At 41.4% G+C, this 21,583-nt stretch overlaps 1 protein-coding gene across 1 annotated transcript in view; it reads left to right on the top strand.

The window, feature by feature from the left end:
• The first annotated feature begins 667 nt into the window (after positions 1–667).
• MOCS1 (molybdenum cofactor synthesis 1) overlaps positions 668–21,583 on the top strand; it is a 35,485-nt gene continuing 14,569 nt past the window's right edge. The window contains 5 exon segments of the mRNA XM_067293184.1: positions 668–756; positions 9,645–9,777; positions 10,472–10,639; positions 16,978–17,142; positions 21,476–21,537. Of these exon segments, the coding sequence (XP_067149285.1) occupies positions 10,483–10,639; positions 16,978–17,142; positions 21,476–21,537 (384 nt within the window). The 5' untranslated portion in view covers positions 668–756; positions 9,645–9,777; positions 10,472–10,482.

The raw sequence follows: 21,583 nt of genomic DNA on the forward strand, positions 1-21,583 counted from the left end.
CCCAGGGGCCTAGAGGGAAAGGTCAGGGGCCGCTGCCTTCCCTGGGAAGCACTGAGAGGGCAGGGGACAGCCCAAAAGGCAGAAGAAACAGAAATACTGTTTTCGTATTTCCCACAAAAAAGGAATATTTAGTTCCTGTGCCGTCTTTTGACAATATTTACAGATTTTCCTTGAGGCCCGGGACTGAGGCCGCAGAGGGAGTCACTGTTTCCACCAGAAACGTCCTCCAGCGGCTGCAAGGCGGGTTTCGGGTGCCCCGCCGGGGCTTGCAGCAGTACCCAGCGGCCGCGGCCGCTCCTTGACGCCTTTCCCCGGGGGCCCCGGGGCGCCCACTGCGGCCGAGGCGAGGGGCCGGCCGGGAAGCCGTTTGCGCAGGTTGCGCCCTTGCCGCTGCGGGACGCCAGGGCCGCGGGAGGCGCGCGCGGGCGCTCGGGCAGCCCCCGCGCCACCGCCCTGCCGTTCCCGCCCTGCCGCCCGGGGGGGCGGACTACAACTCCCAGCATGCAGCGCCGCACCTGCGGCCGCTCTCATTGGCTGCCGCCTCCGCCCCCCCGCCCGTGTGACGGAGCGGGGCCAGTGGCGCCCCCGCAGCCCCCGCGTGCTGGGGGCCTCCGAGGCCCTATGGCGGCGGCGGCGGCGGCGGCGGCGTGGGGGCGGCGCGGCGCCCACACGCTCCTGCGGGGGGCGCTTGGGGCCTCGCCGAGCCGCGCCTGCACCACCGGGGCGCCGGTGAGGGCTCCCTCCGCCGCGGCTCAGGTGAGGCGGGGACGGGGGTGCCGAGGGGTCCCGTTACAACGCGGAGCTGCAGGGGGAGGGCGGCGCGGCCGTTAACGGCCGCGAGCCGCTGCCTGCGGGGAGGGGCGGCCGTTAACGGCTGCGAGCCGCTGCCCGCGGGGAGGGGGCCGGGGCTGTGCGGCCGCTGCCCTTCGGGCCCCAGCCCACCGCCCCCCTCCTCTGCCTTCAGCCGGATCGTGGAGAGCTCTGCCCCGTACACCGCTTTTTGGGGGTGGGGACATTGGTTTTGGTGGGTTTGCGAGCGTGTCGCAGTCCGTTGGCTGCCCCAGGAGACAGGCAGGGGGCCGGGAGCGGGCTGGCCGCAGCGAGGCGGGTGGCAGTGAGGATAAAAGTCGATTCACTGTGGTGACTGGGGCACCCAGGCGTCTTTTAATCGGGAGTTACCTACCTACGAAGGGACCTTTCAGTAGCGTTAGGGTGCGAGGTCGTGGGAGAGCAGATCTCTGCCTGGCGTGGCTTCGAGGTAGCCCTGTGGGTAGTGGTCTGTAATCAGAGTGTTCTGAATTGGAAATCCCAGACTTGCGTTTTGCAATTAAAATTAAGAAAATAGAAATCATGACAGCCTATGTTTAACAAGCCAGGCTTCTTTTGGTAGGTTTTTCTGGGGGAAGTTTGGATTTGAGAATTCCTCTACAATAATTGTCTGTAATATAGTAGTACTTTAACTGGAATCTAGCAGGACGCCACTGAAACTGAATGTTCTTCTGCTTTGTCCAAGCCCAGATTATGAAAACAGGGTTAAGTGATTTATATAACAATGAATTAATTGTATGAATCTTGGGAGCAGGCAACAAAACTTAATATGGAGTAATGTATAATTCTATGGACTTACTTCATTTTGTTTTAAATATAAGGGTGAAATTTCAGTCTCATTTACTGAACTAGTTCTGCATGCTCTGCTAGACAAAGCAGAGATTACACAGTGGCATTTGATCTGCTGAAGTCAAAGTTAACTGTAGTTCTGGGGAGATTAATGGATATGTTCTGAGTGGCCCTGTGAGCTATTTGTCCATCTATTTGCATGAAATAAGCAAGTGTTGTCCAGATCTGGCTTCTCCTAGTTTAACTTCAGGTATCTCAAATGAATTCACTCTCTTTGTGTCAAAACGCAAGAGAAAAAGCTCCACAGAAAGGCACAGATTCTACAACTGCCTGAAAGAAATAGGGCATGACATGGGGAGTAATCCCAACTGACACATGATTTATTGATTTACTTGTGATTGCATGGCTGGCTTTAACAATCAGAAAATAACCTAAAGGTACCAGTGACGGTTTTTGGGTCACCAAATTGAATGCATTCACTACCATTTATTTATGTGCAGATTTTGTACATTTCTTTATTGAATGCTTACTTGCCACAGTTATCTAGGGAGCTTATTGAATTTCTTTTGTCTTTTTCTAAACTGTATTTTTTTTAATCAATTCTGATCAGAATTACTTTGTATTACTTCCTATAAACTGAGTAGTTCTAACATGCAGTCAGGAATACATTTGAAAGAGGTCGATTACAGTGTCCAGCTCTGAACCACCCCAACTCCCTTTAGGGGAGAGAGTGACAGTGGTTGAAATTACAAGATGAGTGACTTGTGTGTATGGCACAGTAGCTGTGATGAGTGCTCTGGAGCACTTGCTGAAATCCTGCAGGGTCTGAGAAGCAAACTAATGCAAAAGCAAAGACAGTGCAAACTTAGTAACTATAATGTTGTAGCCTTTGCTCCTGTTCTCTATTTTGCCTGGGACTCCACCTGTAGAGAGGAGTTAGTGTTGTTCCAGCCACAGGGAACACTGAAATGTTGTTTCAGATGGCTGTGGATATTCAAACATCCAGACATTCAAAACAGTTTTGAATACTGTTTGACCGTCTCCAGGATTGGATCTGAAAATGTTCATGGGTTCTGTTTAGTTTCATGAGCTTGCATTGAGGTGGGGGATGGAAAGGGGAGAGGAGAGAAGTAGACTCTCGTTCTGTATTTCAGCCCCTTTTAAAATGGACTGCAGCTCCCTTATATTTCTCAGGCAGTTATGGATAAAAGGACTCTAATGCAGGAGCTTCAGAAGACAACCAAAAGACTGCATCCAGGGCCCCTCTTGTAAGTCTTTAGGTTAGGTTAGAATCAGAAGAGGTCAATGTAGCTGCTGTATTGATATTGTGGGGTGAGGGGAAGCACATTATGACCTTTTTAGCATATTCTCACAAAGTTTTTTTTAGATAGTGAGAGAGTGTCAGCATGCATACTACCCATTCAGTATCCTTCATTCACCTTCATTCATCCTTAATAATGTTTTCTATGAATGCACGGTAAATTACTTCCCCCAGCAGAAAAAAATAATAGTTTTTGTTTGTGTTTTTGATGTCCATTAAGGCTTTATAATATTCTCTCTACAAAATATATGGTGAAAATGGATGTGTTTATAGATGTGAAATGCTACTGACCAGCTAACCAGACTGAGCAAATCTGAGGCTGTGAAAATGTAGATAACTCTTGAAGGTAAAAACAAATATACCTGGGAAGCTAAGGACAAATTCTTTACAAATAAAACATGAAACTTGATCAGATTATTTTTGAACTGGTTGGTCCACATGTTTGAATCTCTTTAGATCTTGGCATTTAAGATACAGTTGTCAGTCTTGGAGATATGACTTTCATGTTGCACAGGGTAGAGTCCTTTTTTCAAATAATAGATAATGGCAGGTAGCGACAGGCACTCTGAGAACATCAAGTGTTTTCATGCTTTTTTGGTTGTGTGCAAGCATTTCTTGACTAATTCACAGTTAACAAAGGAAAATCTGGTGCCATTCTCTCATCTTGCATACATGATGATACCTGCCCAAATGGTATTCTTGAATTAAAAAATGTTATGTAGGATTAAGTTTTTCTACTACAAAACTGTATTTTCCAGTACAATAGGAAAATGTCTTTTTTACCTTTTTATTGTAAGCTAGAGATTTGCAGGCAAAAAACAGTATTTTGAAACAGAGGAGGAAGATTAGAGGGCTTTTAAGGTAATAAGGCTTGAGAGCAATAACATTAAGGGAATGAGCATCCCTTTTTTCCCTCTTGCAAGATGCATCATTTCCAGTAAAGGGCTTTGACATCCTGGGATAAAGTTTTATTTCAGCCTCTTCCAGCCGTTCATTAGTAGATCATGTAACTCTTGAACATAATCAACTGAAATTTTCTGCGGCATCAATTAAGTCTTTGCTGTAGGGATAAAGAGAAGAGCCTAATTTGTCTAAAAGGGTCTAATATGGACCTTATTCTTGGCCGGTCATGTTGGAAGCTCTCCCTGCCCTAGAGCTCCATTTTGTGGGGAGCTGCTCAAAGTCCATGTCCTTTCTCTGCCAGAAAACCAGAACTGTAGCGTTCTGGTTAAGGTCTGTGATTGTGCCGCAGCTACAGAGCCCTCAGAAAAATATTTGTCTTGAACTTCTCAGCTCAGACCTCATTCTGGCACTTAACCTACCTAGACCCATTTCAGCCTCTGGGGTTCACTAATTTGCAGGCTGAACAAGGACACTGTGGCATCACTTCCCTACAGACCAAGGTATTAAAAGTGCAGCATGAAGCAGGAGAGCTTTTGCTGAGTTGCCTCCATGATACTGAGACAGCAGCATTAAACACTGTTGTGAGGGGGCAGCACTGGTGCATAGACTCAACCAGGGCTGCCAGAGCTGAAAGAGCCAATCGGGTTTGGCAGCAGGAGCAGCTCTAATGCTGTTATAAGTAGGTAGGTTGTGGGGGTCCCTAAGGCCCGTCCAAAAAAATTATTTGCAAACATTAGTGTTTCCAAGTGCACAGGTTTCAGTGGGGATGAGGTGAAGGAGAAGGGCTATAGCAAGTGCAGTACTCTGTTTTCAGCTTGATAAATAGATAAGAGCTGCATTCTCTTCCCCTTCTGTTTAACTTAGGCTTTCCAGTACCTGTCAGTTTGTGGTGTTCCTGATGGTTGTTAATATTTCTGGTGACAGCTTCCAATTTTGTTGCATTGTTAGAAGAGTTCTGTTGGCAATTGCAGGTGAATTGACAGGTCTGAAGGGCTGATGGCTTGTCAAAATATAGCTGCTAGGTGCAGTCACCTAAACTCTTGTTCTTTCAGTACTAGTATAGAACACAGGATTGACAGCCCAGAGAGTGAAATTATTTTTTCACAGATCAGATACAGCACACTCAGTGACAGGGCCAACTTCTCCTATTAGCAGAAGTGTCCCCTGTCAACTATGGACAGAAGGGAGTGGGGGCTTGGGGATTAAAACCATCCCTTTTGGGTGAAAAACAGTTGTGCTGTTGGACATTGATCTGTTAAAATACCAACAACCACCTCTCTTTTCCAACTGCAACTGAACTCCCCTTTCCCTGCAGTCTGGGAACTGCAGCAGGCAACTCCAGCTTTCTCCCTGCCCTGATAGCTCATATACAAGTGGCAAGTGATTTAGGTCCAACCTCAACCTATACTTCTCCTTTAGAAAGTCGTGCCTACACAACGTCTGAAAGCGTGCTTCATCCTTGCCCTGAGCTGCCAGGAAAGTTTCCGCTTCTGACCCTTAACCTTCCCTGGGGAATTTGATAAAAATATGAGTCAGTTCTGGGTGCGGTGGCTGGTTTGGTAGTACAGGGTCCACTCCCACTGGAGCTCAGACTGAATACTATTGAACTCCTCTTGCATGTCTCCTATTTCCTCCCCGCTGGCACCAAACTGGACAGAAACTGACAGAAACTGAACCAACAACTTAGAATTTCTATCTTTAGTTACTTGTTCCTTCCAGACAAACCCACCTCTGTATACAAGAAGCTGACGGAAGGAAGTTCTAGAAGCTCTGGAGAATTCCTGCCCTTCCCCCCACCCCCCAATCCAAACACTCCTATGAATTTTGCAGCAAGAGAGAAAAACCTATTTCCAAAAGAAACTTTACTGACACCAGCTGCCTGTTGAGTGCCTGTTCTTATATACTGCTTCTTGATAGTAAACCTCAGAGTAATTAATGGAGGCCAGTATTCCTCAAGTAAGACCTCTTTAGCTTCCCTGTCTGTAAAAGTCACCCAGCAAGTAGATGGCAGAGCCAGGAATAGAATTCTTGTCTCCCGTGTTGCAATCGGTGGTGGCTCCTTCAGGGTTCAGGGTCTGAAGTGGTCCAGTCTGGGTCAGACTAGCATGTTGACTGTAGGAGTTGTCTTCAGTTACTAGAGAAACAGTAGTTAACGTAGCTGGGTATTGTACCTTTTCCATACCGAGACTATTTCTAACTTTTTTTCTGTCTTGACTTTGAAAGCTTTTAACTTCTCTTCCTGAAACTGCATAAAGATTTTGAGATGATAATGAGAGTATTAAGACTGATAAGTAGATCACACTTTGATCCACTAGCAAAGCATATATCAAAGAGAAAAGCAGCATAAGTACTTCTGTTTCTTAGTTATAAGTGTGCCTCTAGCACAAGCAACATTTCATTAACCAACCAGCTGTACTTTTAAGGAAGCAGAACAATGTGCATGTGGGTTAATCATTTAAATTGTAAGCTAAAAGAGCCTAAATTTTGGAAATAGGAAATTACTGTAAGCAAATTACTGTCCTTGAAAAGGAAGTTTTGGCATCTATTACATAAAATCATTAAAATATCCCTCTTGCCTCCCTTCTGTCAGCAAAGGACAACTGTTTCTTTCTCAATCATTTATACCTTCTACAGGACCAGGCTTCCTTACCAATGCCGCTTTAAGAATGATGATATGAATCTCCTGCCTCCCTGTTTTCAAGCGTGCATTACAGGGATGAAAAGGACTGGAACAGAAGTGGAGTGTTCCTACAAGAAGGACTAAAATAATAAACATGAGAGTGCTTTCCCTCTCAAATATGAACACCTGTCTAAAATAATGGGAAGGAGAAGATCAGAAATCAAGACTGGCCAAAAATGCAGTGTAGTTTTCAAAAAATAATTTCATGTTAAGATTTTTGAGGTTGGCAATATTTAGAATGTCTTCAGATTTAGTCTGTTAAGGATTGGGTTTTCTAGTAGGGGGACAAGCAAAAGTGAGGTCTGTATATTTAACTGGGCTTTTCTACTTAAACCTTATTTGTAGTCTAAGAAATTCTTGCAATAAGTCCAGCTGAACCAGCATTTCTAACAAAGTAAGCTCCCAGCTTCTAATTCCCTAGCAAAAGTAAAGCTGTACAGAGCTTACAGACAGTCCACAGGCACTCAGGCGGCAGTGTTTTCCTGATGGGAATGAAAAATAGATGATTTGTTCTGCCTGTGCACGTTTGTCAGAAAAGATTCAGATGTAAGAATTTGTGGAAGTATAAGCAGCAAGCAGAGCTGTGGATTGATCAGCTTTCACAACTGTTGTCATTGACACCTTTGGTACAAGGATGGAAGGTCAGACCTGTGGAGTCTAGTGTTGTGGTGGTTGAAAAACAAACTGAAAGAGATTTCTTCCTTCCTGCAGAGAAGCGACTACTTTGAAACTAGTACTGCTGTTTTATCAGGGTTAAACAGATGCTTTCTGAGCGCTGAAGTCGGCCACTCTAACTCCTTTATATTCTGTAACCCCTACATTGCCTGGATTGTTTTGAGAGAGCTACTTATCTAACCACAAAGCCATTCAGATCCAGAAGTGAAGTAGATAGTTCAGAGACTGGTGGAGAAATCATGCTGCCAAGGAAGGCTGCTCCTGCTTAGCAGCTGTGGTGTTAGCACAGCTGGAATCAAAATTGTTTTTGCTGCTAATGGCTGAAGTTGGGCCTCTCCCCAGATACCCTTTGCTGTCTTGGCTGATCTGTTTGCTGAGGTTTTCTTCCCTCTGTTTTCTGCACCTCATGTGTCTGTCTTTAAAATGCTTTCATAAAAAAATGTTTTGAGGAGAGATATTTGGATTATTTAACATTGTAGCTGACTATTTCTAAACACCTTGCTAGAGCTATTTCTAAATACTGTGCTGGATGAACTCCTACTGTTGGTGTTGACCCAGAGCCAGGGAGATGATGGTCACAGCTGTGTGTGTTTCTGCCCAGTCCCTTGGCATCATCCCGTATGTGCTAATTTTAGTATTTCTGGAGCTCTCTCAGGTCTATCTTACTCCAGATGGAAATTGTGAGTTTTGCTCAGTAAGTGTAAATATCAGTTAATGTGTAATTTTGTCCATCTCCTCATTCTACATCTTAAATTTATGTCAAAACTTTATTTAATCCTTTATCTACTGCAGTCTATCATGACTAGCCAGAATGATTTTGACTGGAGGTGCAATTTTGAAGCTGATTTATTCCCCCCCCCCTCACTTTTTTAACTTGGTAAACACCACTGTATCCAGAAATGGTTTTGTATGTACTGTTTCACTGGATATGAAGTTCACTGTACTTGCAGAAATCCTTTAGCTTTCTTCCAGCTTTCTTAGCTGTCTGATAAGTGTCTGCATATGGTTAAATAACAAGCATACAGTGGGGGTAGTTAATTTATTTTGCTCCTGTTTTCTGTTTCATTTTGTGATGCAGCTGATGCCTGTCAGAATTATTAAATTGGTCTCCTATAAAATGTTAATTTAACTGTTATTTAATAGAGGAAAACAGACCAGACTTGGTGGGGTTTGGATGATGGTGCTTGTGGGTGTTTGTATGTGGTGCCTAAATCAAGCATCAACCAGCTGGTTATATGTTGGTGAATTTTTGCTTTTCTGCGATGTTGTGATAAGAGTTGGTTCAGTTTACTGCATGTTTTGCTTCAAGTATTGAAACATTTTCCAAAAGTAGCTGAGTGGTTCCAGCTGTGCCGTACAGATACAGAAAATAGAGTTAGCATGGTAACTTCAAAGCCATGACCTAATGGCAGAAGTGGAAGTCCCTGCACTTAGACCTTGCTGTAACCAGCAGTGTTCCGGTGTTGTCTTCAGTGATGTTTTAAAGATGCTTGGTATAAACTTTAACTGTGTTCTTTTCCAATAGCAACTAGTAATTTGGGATATTTAATTTGATACCTAAATTGGTTCTTTAGGTGGTTTAAGAAGTTCTGGAGGGCAGATATTCAGAGCTTCCTGAAAATGGTGCCCCTCTAAAAAGATGTTACCCTGGGTTTTAAGAAAACAAAAATTCTAAATAGAAATCATGTTTAAGAAACGATTAATAACAGTTAATAGAGAGACTGTTAAAATTCCAAGTCTTTTTATATGGGCTTGAACAGCTGGAATGTTTTGGATTGTAAATTTCTGTTCCAGTCCCACTGCACCCTATATATCTGCCATGTTTTTTTCTGAGACAAGATTTCTAGTAGTATTTGGTTGTACAGATTTGAACAAGAAAACCTTGCTGGAAATTGTCTTGAAACAGATATTATGAAACATACTGTCCATGGCAGAAATCTGTTCTTGTATTGACAGGATGTTATATCTTGAACATGAAACTTGGGATGGAGACGAGCAGAGATGTAGAGTTTCATCAACTTTCAGTTCTCTTGCCCTGAACTTCAGGGACTGTCGTGTATAGCTTCAGTTATCTGAAGGCTGTAGTGAGACCATGGGGGTTCTTGGATCATCGAACCTAGGAAGCTGAGAGGCATATTTGAAACAAAAGTGTGCCTCATACTCTGCACAAGAAGTCTGAAGCAAATGTGGCAAAGCGGCTATATCTTAAAATACAAAGGGCAAATATGTAGTACAGTTCTGTGGAATTAAGTAAGGTGTGAAAATTAAGCATTAAGTGGTCAGTTTGGGCCATAAAGAGAAGCCATGGGATTTTTTTGTTGTTGTTCCACTGTTCCTGTGGAAAAATGGGATAGTAATTATCTGTTGAGTTCAAAGTTAATATTTATACAGCAAGCTGATAGTGAAGATAACTATTCAAATATTTTGCACCTTTTTTTTTCCTCTCAGGAATTGCCAAGCTCAGGAAAAGGACATTTCCTCCTGGAACATGCTGTTCCCTTCTCTGCTTTCTTGACAGACAGCTTTGGGCGTCAGCACAACTACTTGCGAATTTCTTTGACCGAGAAATGCAACCTCAGGTGTAAGTGTCTGTTTTCTTTCTTGCCCTAAACTCTTATGGAGAAGCAGATAGAACCATGTTGTGCAAAGAACTGAGTTAAGGTCCTTCTTGTGTTGGCCCTGTGCTATGTTTCTTGTGTTGTGGAAGTAATGATAAAAATACTTAGAGACTGATTTTCAGCTGAACTGCCAGTGGGGTGGGGAAGCAGGAGCAAGAGGAGGGGTCTGCCAGAGACTGATGAGATGACAGTTCCCATGCCAGCATTGGTGGGGTTTGGGTGACGGTGCTTGTGAATGTTTGTATGCCACTGCCTGAAACGTGTGATAAGCACGAGAGCTCACACCCAGGCAAGTTCTCTGCATTTGCACAATTATGCCTGCAAAGTTTAGGACTGGCAACGTTCTCATGCTTGCCAGGTCAGTTTGTCTATGTTTTGAGTTCAAGTTAGATAGCAGGAAGATTAGCCTTTCCTCCCAAGTGTGGATCCATTGTAATTTTGAGATTCATCAAATTAGTATTGTTTTTCTTATGAAGGAAGCCAGCAAATTGTTGGTAGATTGCTTGTTAATTTTGTGTATGATCTATCTGCATTTCGGCAAGGCAGACTCATTGACTCTCATTGAAGGCAGTTGCACTTGGTGCATTTTGCCTGTCAGTCTTAGATTGACTGTTGCTGATTCTTTCTTGGCATGTATTTCTGGATTCTTTGTTTCAGGTCAGTACTGTATGCCAGAGGAAGGTGTTCAGCTGACCCCTAAATCAGAGCTACTAACTACTCAGGAGATAATCACCCTAGCCAGGCTGTTTGTGAAAGAGGGTGTAGAGAAGATCCGACTGACAGGAGGAGAGCCGCTCATCCGGCCCGATGTGGTTGATATTGTGGGTGAGTTGCAAACAAACAAACTGTTTCAAAGTGGCTATATATGGATCCAAGAACAATGCTTATAACTATCTACTGATATAGTCCAACAACCTGAAGAATTATTATATGTAACATGACAGTACTTTCTCCCAGTATTGTGAAATGTAACATAGTTCCCTCCAGAAAACTCTCAGTTCTGCTCTCCTGCTTGGATGGAACTTCTGTCGCTTCATACTGCAAGAGTTAAACTTAATGTTGTCTTTATATTCAGCATCTACTAGAATAGCTTGCAGTAACACAGCATTGAAGTGAAAAATCAGGGATCGATGTGACCAAGTCCTCACTGGGAAGGAACAGGTGATACTCACAAGCTAGAGGACAAAAGAGGTATTTTTTTTGATAACAGATGTCGTCTGCTCATCTGTGGTTAGTCATGAATCCAGAATCATGAATGCCCATGCTTATACAATTATTGCTGAAAACTATAACTTCAATGGGAGGTAAATTACTGGCAAATTCTTTGAACCCTATCTCCTTTTAATTGGCATGTGTTGATTGATTGTGCCAGTTTTGTCTTGAGCCAGCTGCTTTTCTTCCCCCCATCCAAAGTCTGGTATGTTATGGATGTTACAACAACTTGGTGTTTTAGATGTATTAACTCTATGTAGGCAGGAATTTAGTAGCTACCTATTGATATAGTGAGCTTTGCTGTGGAAAACAGTTGGTCTCTTTGCTCCAGGTCTATTTTGTTCAGGAATTAGAAGAGTTTTTGGTCTTTTCTAATGGAAGCAGCAGAACAGTCTAGTATATAGAGCTGACCTGCTTAGAGCTGGAAGAAGAATGGCTGGAGTGAGCTGTCTTGGATTCTGCTTGAACCTTTGTTATGAGGAGTCCTGAAACTGTACTAATTTCATATGTTTGGAACTCTGTGGAATACCATTCTCAAGGGCATTTTGCCCATGCATGGTAGCTATTTGTATTTATGATTGAGAGAACTATGTGCCTTTCAAGAAACCTGGTGCTTATGTTTCTCTCAAGAAGGCGTTCCCTATCTCCAGTAATAAAAGATGTAATTATTTTTAGCTGGCTTTTGCCAGACAGAAGGGGAGTAATAGGTTGTGTTTTTAAAAACTAGTAAAGCTTTTTAAGCTTGGCATATAGTGAATAAAAATGAATTGAAATCAATAACATCACCAGTTCAGTGCAGAATTTTCTTTCCTAGTTTATGTACCTTTTTGATTTATCAGTGGTAGCTGATTGCTTTTTATACCCAAATGCTGTCCGCTGTGATGTTTAGGGTATAGGTCGAAGTAGCCAGTTCACTGCGAAATAGTCTTACATTGCTGCGATTCTGAAGTAATTGCGAAGGATAGAAGCTTGTTTTGTATGTTTTATTGTAGTGATATAATTCTCAAAGGCTTGTTTTTTGTAGCTAAAGGAGGGAGATGGATCTTTTTGAACCACCGGACTTTCATTATTCTGCTTGTATTCTTGCTCGCAGCTGAACTTTGGCAGCTTCAGAATGGTTATTTTAGTGGAGGTCAAGAAAGTAGTCATCTTGGGATCAAGACAAGGGATGTTAAGATGATTGTCCTGTTGCATTAGCTCATTGTGTCCCAAAGTTGTATTAGCCTGGCTGTAATATACGTATGTATGTATATATTTTTTTATATCTATATATCATTATATATGATCTTCTTAGCACAAGGTCATTAAGAAACTATTCCAGAACTGGATATCTCAAACTCTGAAAATTTCTACTTTGTAATAGTACTTCTGGAAAGAAAATGCTTATCTTGTAGACTGAGGTCATTGCAATGTACTGACAGCAACCAACAAAAATGTTTATTCCATCCTGTACCCCAAAGATGAGAGCTGTGCTTGTCTAGGAGGACCTTTCCTGGCAATAAATTCCTTACATGAGCTGCAACCTTAGGCCAAAAACTGTTTTTATACTGGGTACTTTCTGCTTCTTGGGCAAGAATTGAAGAAGCAAAAATGGTGTTGATTCAGGAGCAGGAGAATTATGGGAATTGTGACTCCTTCAGTAAGCTGGTGTTTAAAAAAAAAAAAAAAAAAAAAACTTCGCTAGAGTAGGAAGAAGCCAAGATACATTCAGAAGTTCTGCTTGATTTCTCTCTTAATGTGATTCCATTAATATATTTGTATTCAGTATTTGCACTGAAATATGAGCTGCAGTGGATTAAAGGGATACTGTTTTACTGTACTCTGAAAAGCCTATTTGTGATCGCATAGCTGGAAGAAGTTGCTCTGCTTGGATTTTGGATTCTTTACAATAGAAGTTTTGAGTTCTTCAGGATTTCTGAAACAATCTGGGATAGAAAAGTTAATAGCACCTGGTTTACATGCTCATATTTCATAACTACCAGTGTTTGGTCTATTAATTCCTTATTTAGTGCCAACTTGCACTTGTGGGATTACTTTGTTTAGTTTAATATCTGCATCCTCTTTGAAATATGTTTCCATTGTTAAGATGTCATTACCCTGGTCAGGTCTTAGTGACTTCAACAAGCCTGCTGATCAGGTCATTATAGAGTGTTTTCACACGCATGTTTTCATGACTCTGTGATCTAGATTTCTTTTTTTTGTGGGGTGCAAGAGTTGCAAAATATTCTATACTATTAATTATACATTGCAATGCATGAATTGTTTCTTCTGGAGATTCATTGGAAACTGTTAGTATTTGCCCAAAATGAGTGCCTCCATCCTAACTCCAATCTCATGGCTATTTTAAGGAGCATGGTGAACTCTGATGTTGTTTGAAAATAGTTTAGCTAGCAAATAGTGTTAGGAGATAACATTTTTGAAAGACTGAAGGCACACTATATTTGGAAGAAAAAAAAAAAGGTTAGTAAATGCTTACTGTGGTCTTCATTTATTTAATATTATACAGGAGAATGTTTCTCTAATTAGCACAGCATCAGCTCTATAATTCCAGACCAAATAAGAAAATCCAGTAATGGTACAGATGTAGTAGAGCCAAGTGTTCAGTGACTATGCTATTTAAGTTTTCATAAAAATGGGCATTTAAATGTCAATTTATTTACTTTTAACTCTGCACTACAATAGTCCATACATATATAAGCATGAAATGATTGAGTTAAAATGGCCTTTCTGATATTTATATGATTCTTGTCCATAAGCATACCTTAAACTGTAAAAGTTAAAGGTTTCATAGTTGTGTTATTGTCTTGTTTCTAATGTTTCTTACTGCTGGAAGACTCAAATCTCAGCAATATCTCTCCTTCTAGAAGGTTTATAGAAGCTGGCTGCAATACCTCACTTGCTGAATAGGGTTGAGGTTTAAGTCAGGTTGGTTTTCAGCAAACTTTTCTCTTACCCATAAATTGTCTATGAAATACCAATAAAGTTCATGAATATTAATCATAGAGAGATTATTACTATGACATTTTCCTACTACTTTGAGTCAAACTTTTTTTTTTCTCTCAATGAACATATGTAATCTGAAGGTACTGTAGAAGAGACCAGGTTAATTAATGTCTATTTATTCAGAGGCCTGCTGCAGAGGGCCTGCACTGCCTGCGCTCGAGGGTGTCGAGAGGATGGGACCAGACTCTTTTCAGTGGTGCCCAGCGACAGGACGCGAGGCAACGGGCACAAACTGAAACACAGACAATTCCATCTGAACATGAGGAAAAACTTTTTCACTGTGAGGGTGACAGAGCACTGGAACAGGTTGCCCAGAGAGGTTGTGGAGTCTCCTTCTCTGGGGATATTCAAAACGCGCCTGGATGCAATCCTGTGCAATGTGTTCTACGTAACCATGCTTGAGCAGGGGGGTTGGACTAGATGATCTCCAGAGGTCCCTTCCAACCTCAGCGATTCTGTGATTCTGTGACATAAACTGTGACTCAGCAGCTAACACTTGCTGAAAGCTAAATCGTGTCCTGGTGACTGCTGAAAACATATGTTTGAGACTTTTCTGAAGCAGTTGATAATGGATAATGGAATATAGAATCTATCTCCTTTGGGATATTCCAAGTTTAAATTAGCACTGGACTTTAACTGTGTGATAGCTGTTTATTGTCTTCTGAGAGATAGAGGCTTGTACAGGAATGGACTGACAAAATCATTTTTCTTTTTTTGGGGGGAGGGAGCCTTTTCATAGGAACATACAAGTTTCAGGAGCAAAGTGGTGCAGGGTAGACTTGTTAATTCATATATGAGGAGGTAAAGTTTCCTTTCTAGCCTCAAGCAGGGGAAATACAAGTGAGGAAACTGTTGAAAGAGTATTTGCAGGAAACTCAGCAACTTTAGGGGGATGCTTGTGATCCTAAAGGAAAAGTAAATGTAAAAGTGTTTACTTGTTTGAGCCTGATTGTTAGTCTCTTCCTTCATGCTATTGAATTACAGCATGCGTTCTGTTTCCTATTTTACTTAATAGTTTTTATCAGTTGCCTTCACTTGTGCTGATTGTTGCTAAAGCAATGACCAAAGATAAGCAAACGGACTCTATACAGGACAAGGTGTGTTACAAAATTATGAAATCCTTTTAACCTCTATTGAATTTAGAGGTCAATGAGCCAAAAATCAGGGGACTACAAATGTTCTACTTCTTAGTTTGTGCAAGTAATGCAGAGTGTACTAACTAGTCCTCCTTAACTTGCTGGTGTTTAGTATTAAGTCTCCATCTCCAATTTCTCATACTTGGGTTCTGTCCAGCTGTTGTTACAGATGGTTCCCCATATTAGTGGATTCCCAGTGCTTTGTCGTGTATCTTGTCCTGTTATCTGAGGAAGAAAAAACATTGATCAGAGCAGCTGTCTGCACTAATTGACCTAATCAGCTGGTGCTTTTTTTTTTTTTTTTTAACAATAAAAGCAGTGGTGTTCCTATGCTTTCCCCCAGCTGCTGGTTGCAGTGTGTATCCCCTGCTCTCAAAAAGGCTAGGCTGCTAGTGGTAGCTAGTGTTAAAACAGTTTTTGGCAAACTTGAGCCCAGTAGTGCTTAGCCTCTACGAAAAGGTTATTGTTGGTTTGCGGGGAGGGTTTTGAGAAGTGAGTAGAAGAATGCTAGAAAAATTCAGCTCTTAGTAAAAACTTTTTCTTTTGTTATAGTCTCAGGTTTCACATATCTTTACAGGGCTCTTAAGTCATGTTACAAATTGCTGCTTTTGTAAGCTTCAGCATCTCTGGTGTGATCCTGTTTCTTCCATTCCTGAGTCCTTGGCTGAGCTTGGGGTGAATATCTTCAGAACAGCTGGGAAGGGAGATAAAGCAGAAGCGAATCCATTATCAGCATGAAGGAATAGGAGTAAAATAGGGAGGAAAGATGGGACTATGAGACACTTGTACTGTAACTCAAGCCGTCTCAAGAATAAGGGTTCTTAAGATATTTCTCAACTAATTAGGGTGCAGGCTATGAAAAAATAGAGAAGGGAAAATAAGAGAGAATGACTTTACTGTGGTTCTGCTTCTGCAAGTGGTTTATGGTGTTTTCTTTTTTCTGTTTGTAGTGATAACCAGAGGTTTGAAGCCTGCCCTCTGGAAATCTAGTATGGTGGTATAGTGAGGATTTCTGCATTTGGCTTATGAGGAGGCAGCTGTTTTCTAAATTTTAACCTCATGATAGTAATGATTTCTTATGTGGTTTTCTTTTGTTAGCCATTTTTGAGTGTCCTGCATTAGCCCTCCTCAGTTGGCTGGGGTACTAATGTCGATGGTGGAAAGATTTCCATTGACAAGTGGAAGTACTTTTGTCTCCTGCAAGCTGTTACCTCAGATTCTCTGTATGGCTCTGAAATGTTGATCTTTCTCTGTCTAACTAGGAGTATATGTGGTGGTTCTTTCAGTAGTTAAAATCAGTCCTGCTGGCAGCTACTGCTGGGTTAAAACTGATTTTTCTAAAGCACAGCAGGATTAATGTTGCTATATAAATGCAGGTGGTTCAGGTGTCAGGTGCAGAAGTGATGGCTAGCTGCTTATTATTATTACAGAACAAAGAATTCAGTTTGCCAAGCTAGATTGAAAAAAGAAGGGAAATAGAAGCTACATAGAATCAGAGGCCTTCTTCCAAAAGCAAAGTAGCTATTTACTCTAATAAGTGGAGACCAAAATTAGCGTGTATTTTCAGTGTTGTTCATAACCACTTTTGCTTGCAACAAACTACTGTCTTCTATATCTCTTGAAATGGATTCATGCTAAAACATGGCTCTTAAAGCAGTACGGCTGGAAAGAGGATGAAACTCTGAAGTGGCCATGTTTTCCTCACATCTTTAATGACTTTTTTTGTTTTGCAAACATTCTTTTGGGTTTTCTGTGTAGCTTACAGTGGAATTCCTTCCTCTAAAGTATTCTTTTTTTCTTTTCATTTCCTAGGTCAACTGTATAAGCTAGAAGGGCTGAAAAACATTGCTGTCACAACCAATGGGATCAACTTAGCCAGGCTGCTGCCCAGGCTGAAGGAGGCAGGACTGAATGCCATCAACATTAGCCTGGATACTTTGGTCCCAGCTAAATTTGAGTTCATTGTCCGGAGGAAAGGTATAGGCTTGTGTTCCAAGGCAACTTTGTTAATACTTATAGTAATGCTGTGAGTTGTTTGGTATCTTTCATTTTCATGCTCAGTATGGGGGAGAAATGAATAGCTATCCTTTTGAGGCTGGGAAAAGCAATCTATACTAGCATGTTTGATAGGGGACTCTTTCCTTCTGTCTATAATCCTTAGGCATGTAGAAACCCTTTATTCAGAACTGGTGGAGCAGAGGATGCTAAGCTCACCACTGTCTGTGGCACTGTGACTTACATTTGCCAGTGACTGACTGAGTACTGGTTAGTCATGGAAATCAAGAGGACCTTCCAAATCTTGTGCAGGTCTCGTGCTGCTCTTCTTTAACACTGTTAAACACTATTCCCACTAAAGCAGATGAGGACTTACATGCCACAGAAACTGAACTTCTTGTCACCAACAGCAGCAGTTTTTGGAAGTCATAGTGGGACACCAGCAATGGTCTCACCTGTCTCTATCTCCATTATTTTTTTCAAATGAAGAAACAGAAGCTATGCCTGAGCTCATTTGAGGAAGGGTGCTAATCTTGTAACTTCTCTGATTGAGCTAGTGATTTCAAAGCTTCAAAAATGCTTTGGAGGTGCCTGGTGTTACGGATTCTTATTTAAATGAATCCTAAAGCTCAGCATGAAGTTCAACACAAATGTTTGTGTTTTCTTCCAACCTAAAACTGATTTGATCTTGCATCGTTCTATTTCTGTCCAGTAATGCAGCTTTGGCAGTCTGTGAACTTCTGATTTAGACAAAACCTCCAGGTAGCCACTAGATGGTGCAACAATGTCAGCTAAATCTTTAACAAGGGATTTAGAAGTCTGGGATGCGATGAGAAGTAATTTCAACATTTGAATCACTCCACTGTCAAATCGAAGTTCTGCTGACAGGTGCAGAAAGATGTTCTTGTCGTCTTTGTCTCTGGGAGTACTTCTTCGGGTTTCTAAGTCATGGTGCAGAAATCTGCCCCTGTCAGAAATAAATCTGACTCGAGCATTACCCTTCTAGCTTAGGCTGTTGCATTAATGGATTGTGTTATGGCACAACTGGCTTGCAGAGAAGTATCTGGGAGTATCAAATCACAAGTAGGTGTTGACTATGCTCTCTCCTTCTGCTCTCTGCATCTGAAGATTTGCTAGTTTGTGACATTCACTGGAAACAAGTTACTCCTTTGCTACTGAAGGGAAAAACTTGATCCTGCAGCTTCCTGATTTATATGGCCACAGCTCTGCATATCTGATTGGAAGCTGTTAGGAATGTGCTGCTTATATACTACATCTCACTAAAAGTTGTTGGAGAATTTATATGAATGTTTTTGTTTTTGTTTTTCTTTTTTTGTGTGTGTTTCTCTTAAAGCAAAAAAGGCCTTTAACCACAAAGAGGGAAACTGTTCGACCAAATAGCATAGAGAATGAAGAGGAAAGTTCCTGTGACTCCTGATATTTTTTAAAGAGGAGAATAAAGTCTCCAAATCATTTTTTTAAATAGAGATCAGGTGAAAACAATAATATTCAGTGTGGTTTTTCTTCTTAAGGGCTGAAATAATGTAAAAATACTTTTTATTGTTTTTGAGGGTTTTTTATTTAATAGAAGATTTCCAAGTATGGAGTGAGCAGAGAATAAAGTGCCTGCCCTACTGTGCTACCCTGTCTCATGTGGCAGTTCCAGAGGTGACATCATATAGCTCTATTAAGGTGAGAGGGATTCCAGCTCTAGACTCCTACAGGCTGATAACTTCTATGGAGGGCAAAGGTGGCATCTGATTATGGAGCTAACCAAGAACTCAAGAAGCTTGGAATCAGTTTTTCTGCTCTTCTGGGGACTAGTTCTAGGATTTTAGGAAAAGCCGGGAATTGTGTGTCTTTAATGGAGATTACAGAAGGCCTACTTTTCTTCCCAAATGTTTGGGGATAAGATAAAGACTGTGAGATAATCAGATATTTCACAGAAACAAAGTTAACCTCAAAATATGAAATGCAGTTATGGATTTTCATTTATTCTGTAACAAATTTTTATTTTAAAAAATTACCCTGCCCTCAAAGTCTTTTAAGTGGAAACAAGCTCACAGTTGTTATTATCAAAATAGCTTGCTTTGTTGTTGTTGTTTGTAGAGATTTTTGAATAGTCATTCTAATCAGCACTTTCATGCTAGTGTGGCAGGAAATAAGGCGCAGAACTGGGAAGGACATTGATTTAGATCCATTGCAAACTGTAATCTTCTTCATACCACTCTAGCCAGCTGAGCCCAAGCATGCGAATATTCAGACATGCCTAGTTTTCCATCTACTGCTTGTTTGTTTTTGTTTCCTGGCCTTTTGAGTCAGTGTCATATTTCTGAAGTTGCACACAAGGTTTTCTGAGTTGTTGCTGAGCTTTCTGATCCCTTTTGTGGCTCTGGGATGTGCTTGCAGCAGTGTATTATCTCTCTTCCCACATTCAGTCTGCAAATTTGCTTAATTGAAATGAAAGCTACCACTGATGCTACAATCTTCCTGGTGCCTGCAAAGCAAGTAGGTGATGAAAGAGCAGGGTGACAAGTTACAACCTCAGGCAGTTATTTGCAATAGTTAGTTACTGTTCCCTCCTTGCTTTTCACCTCCCCCTTTTTTTTTTTTTTTTTTATAGCCAGACTAGCATTAGGACCTGTTTGTAAAACAGCATCTTCTGCTTACCCTCTGTCCCTCCATGATAATACCTGCTCTTTACCAGCCAGAAAGCAGTTATGTGAAAGCTTTGTGTCTCTCCTTTTTTCTGATTTTGAGCATAACAATATTCTGTGCATCTTAATATTGAGTGAGCAAGCTATAGTTTGCTTGCAGTATACACCTACAGATTAACAAAGGCATGATCTCTTCACCAGAGAATTTGAGTTTTCAGTAGAGAAAAGACAGGGAAAGGAGGGTGACAGACCTACACAGAAAAACATATAAATAGGACCAACACAGGGAAAGTCAGCACAAACTTCTAGAAGATGTTGCCCTCTTGCTAGTATATGTATAAAGTACTTATACTCTGGGGCTATAGCTGTGGGAGTAGGAGCTTGGTTTCATGTATTGTTGGGTCTCTCACACCTGAGTTTACAGTGCAGAAGAGGAAGGGCACTTAGTGCTGTGTTTGTGAATGGCTCTTCTACCCCATCAGGTACTAGACTAACAGCTGTGCACATCCACTTACCAGAAATTTGTACCCAGTGATCAGTAGCTTTCTGTCTCAATCTTCCTACTATCACCTTGTTTCTTCTCCAACCAGTGAGTGTGGCAGGGAAGGAATAATATCTTGATGAAAGGTCTTGACTTTGTTGAAAGTTGACAGAAGGCGTGATTTGAATGAGAAAGGAGTTGAGTGTGGGGTTTGGGGGTTTTTTTTTGGTTTGTTTTTTAAGGCCTTTGGAATCATAAAGTTGCATTGCTGCTTTTTTTAATCTTCCAAATCTAGGAGGTACATGTATGGGTGAAGGCATTTGCCCTAATTTAACTATATCTCTGTGTCTGGAAGCAGTTGACAAGTATAGTCCACACTTAAGTAGGGTGAGGATGAACAGTTCATTCCTTGAAGTCATTGCAGTTTCTGATATATTTCATTTCTTTTCAAGGGTGAAAGGTCAACTGAATTGCTTTCCTAAATGCTCTTCCTCTCACCACCACCACCACCCCCCCCCCCCTTGCTTGCCAAATCCACATGTTTAAAGTAGTGATGAAGATCCTGTAAAATGCTGCCTCTGATCTTCAAACCAAAGGGGCTTTGGGAAGCCAACTAAAGCTGTAGCTAGGGATGAGCACAGAACTGAGGATTTTTTTTTTTCCGAAACCCTCCCCCCGACTTTCCATTTTAAATTAACTTAGCAGCATTTTAAGTGTTCGATTTACAACAGTGAGATTCTGCAGTTTTAACAGACACATGCTATTATTATCAAATAAACATTAATTTAGTATTCTTTTTTCATTGCATCTGGAGGCAATTCACAAATGTTTGCCACTCCCTTTAAGAAGGACATAACACAAGGCAAAGCTGAAGTAAGGGAAGTGGAGAGTCATATATTAATGATACATGGATGCCTAAAGCTGCAGAAAAGCATCCTAATGTTTTTGACTACGCAAATGCCAGTTAAAAAACCAGATCTTAGTAACTTGACCTCAGTCACATTGGCAGCCTTTAGGAGAGGGATAGAACTGAAGTTTCATTACTTGCAGCTCTATGGCCTGTCTACTGAATCAGATTGTTTTTATTTCTTTTTTTTCTTGTCTAGTATTTAATGACCTCCTTTTGCATTCTGTTTTTAAACAAGAAAAATACAATTTTATTCCCCTTATATTTTAGGCTTTCACAAGGTAATGGAAGGAATCCACAAAGCCACAGAACTAGGATATCATCCTGTTAAGGTAAAGCCAGCGTTTGTTTACTCTGGAACTGTTGTGTTTTGCCATA

The sequence above is a fragment of the Apteryx mantelli genome, chromosome 3, assembly GCF_036417845.1.
Source record: "Apteryx mantelli isolate bAptMan1 chromosome 3, bAptMan1.hap1, whole genome shotgun sequence".
NCBI classification, from domain to species: domain Eukaryota; kingdom Metazoa; phylum Chordata; class Aves; order Apterygiformes; family Apterygidae; genus Apteryx; species Apteryx mantelli.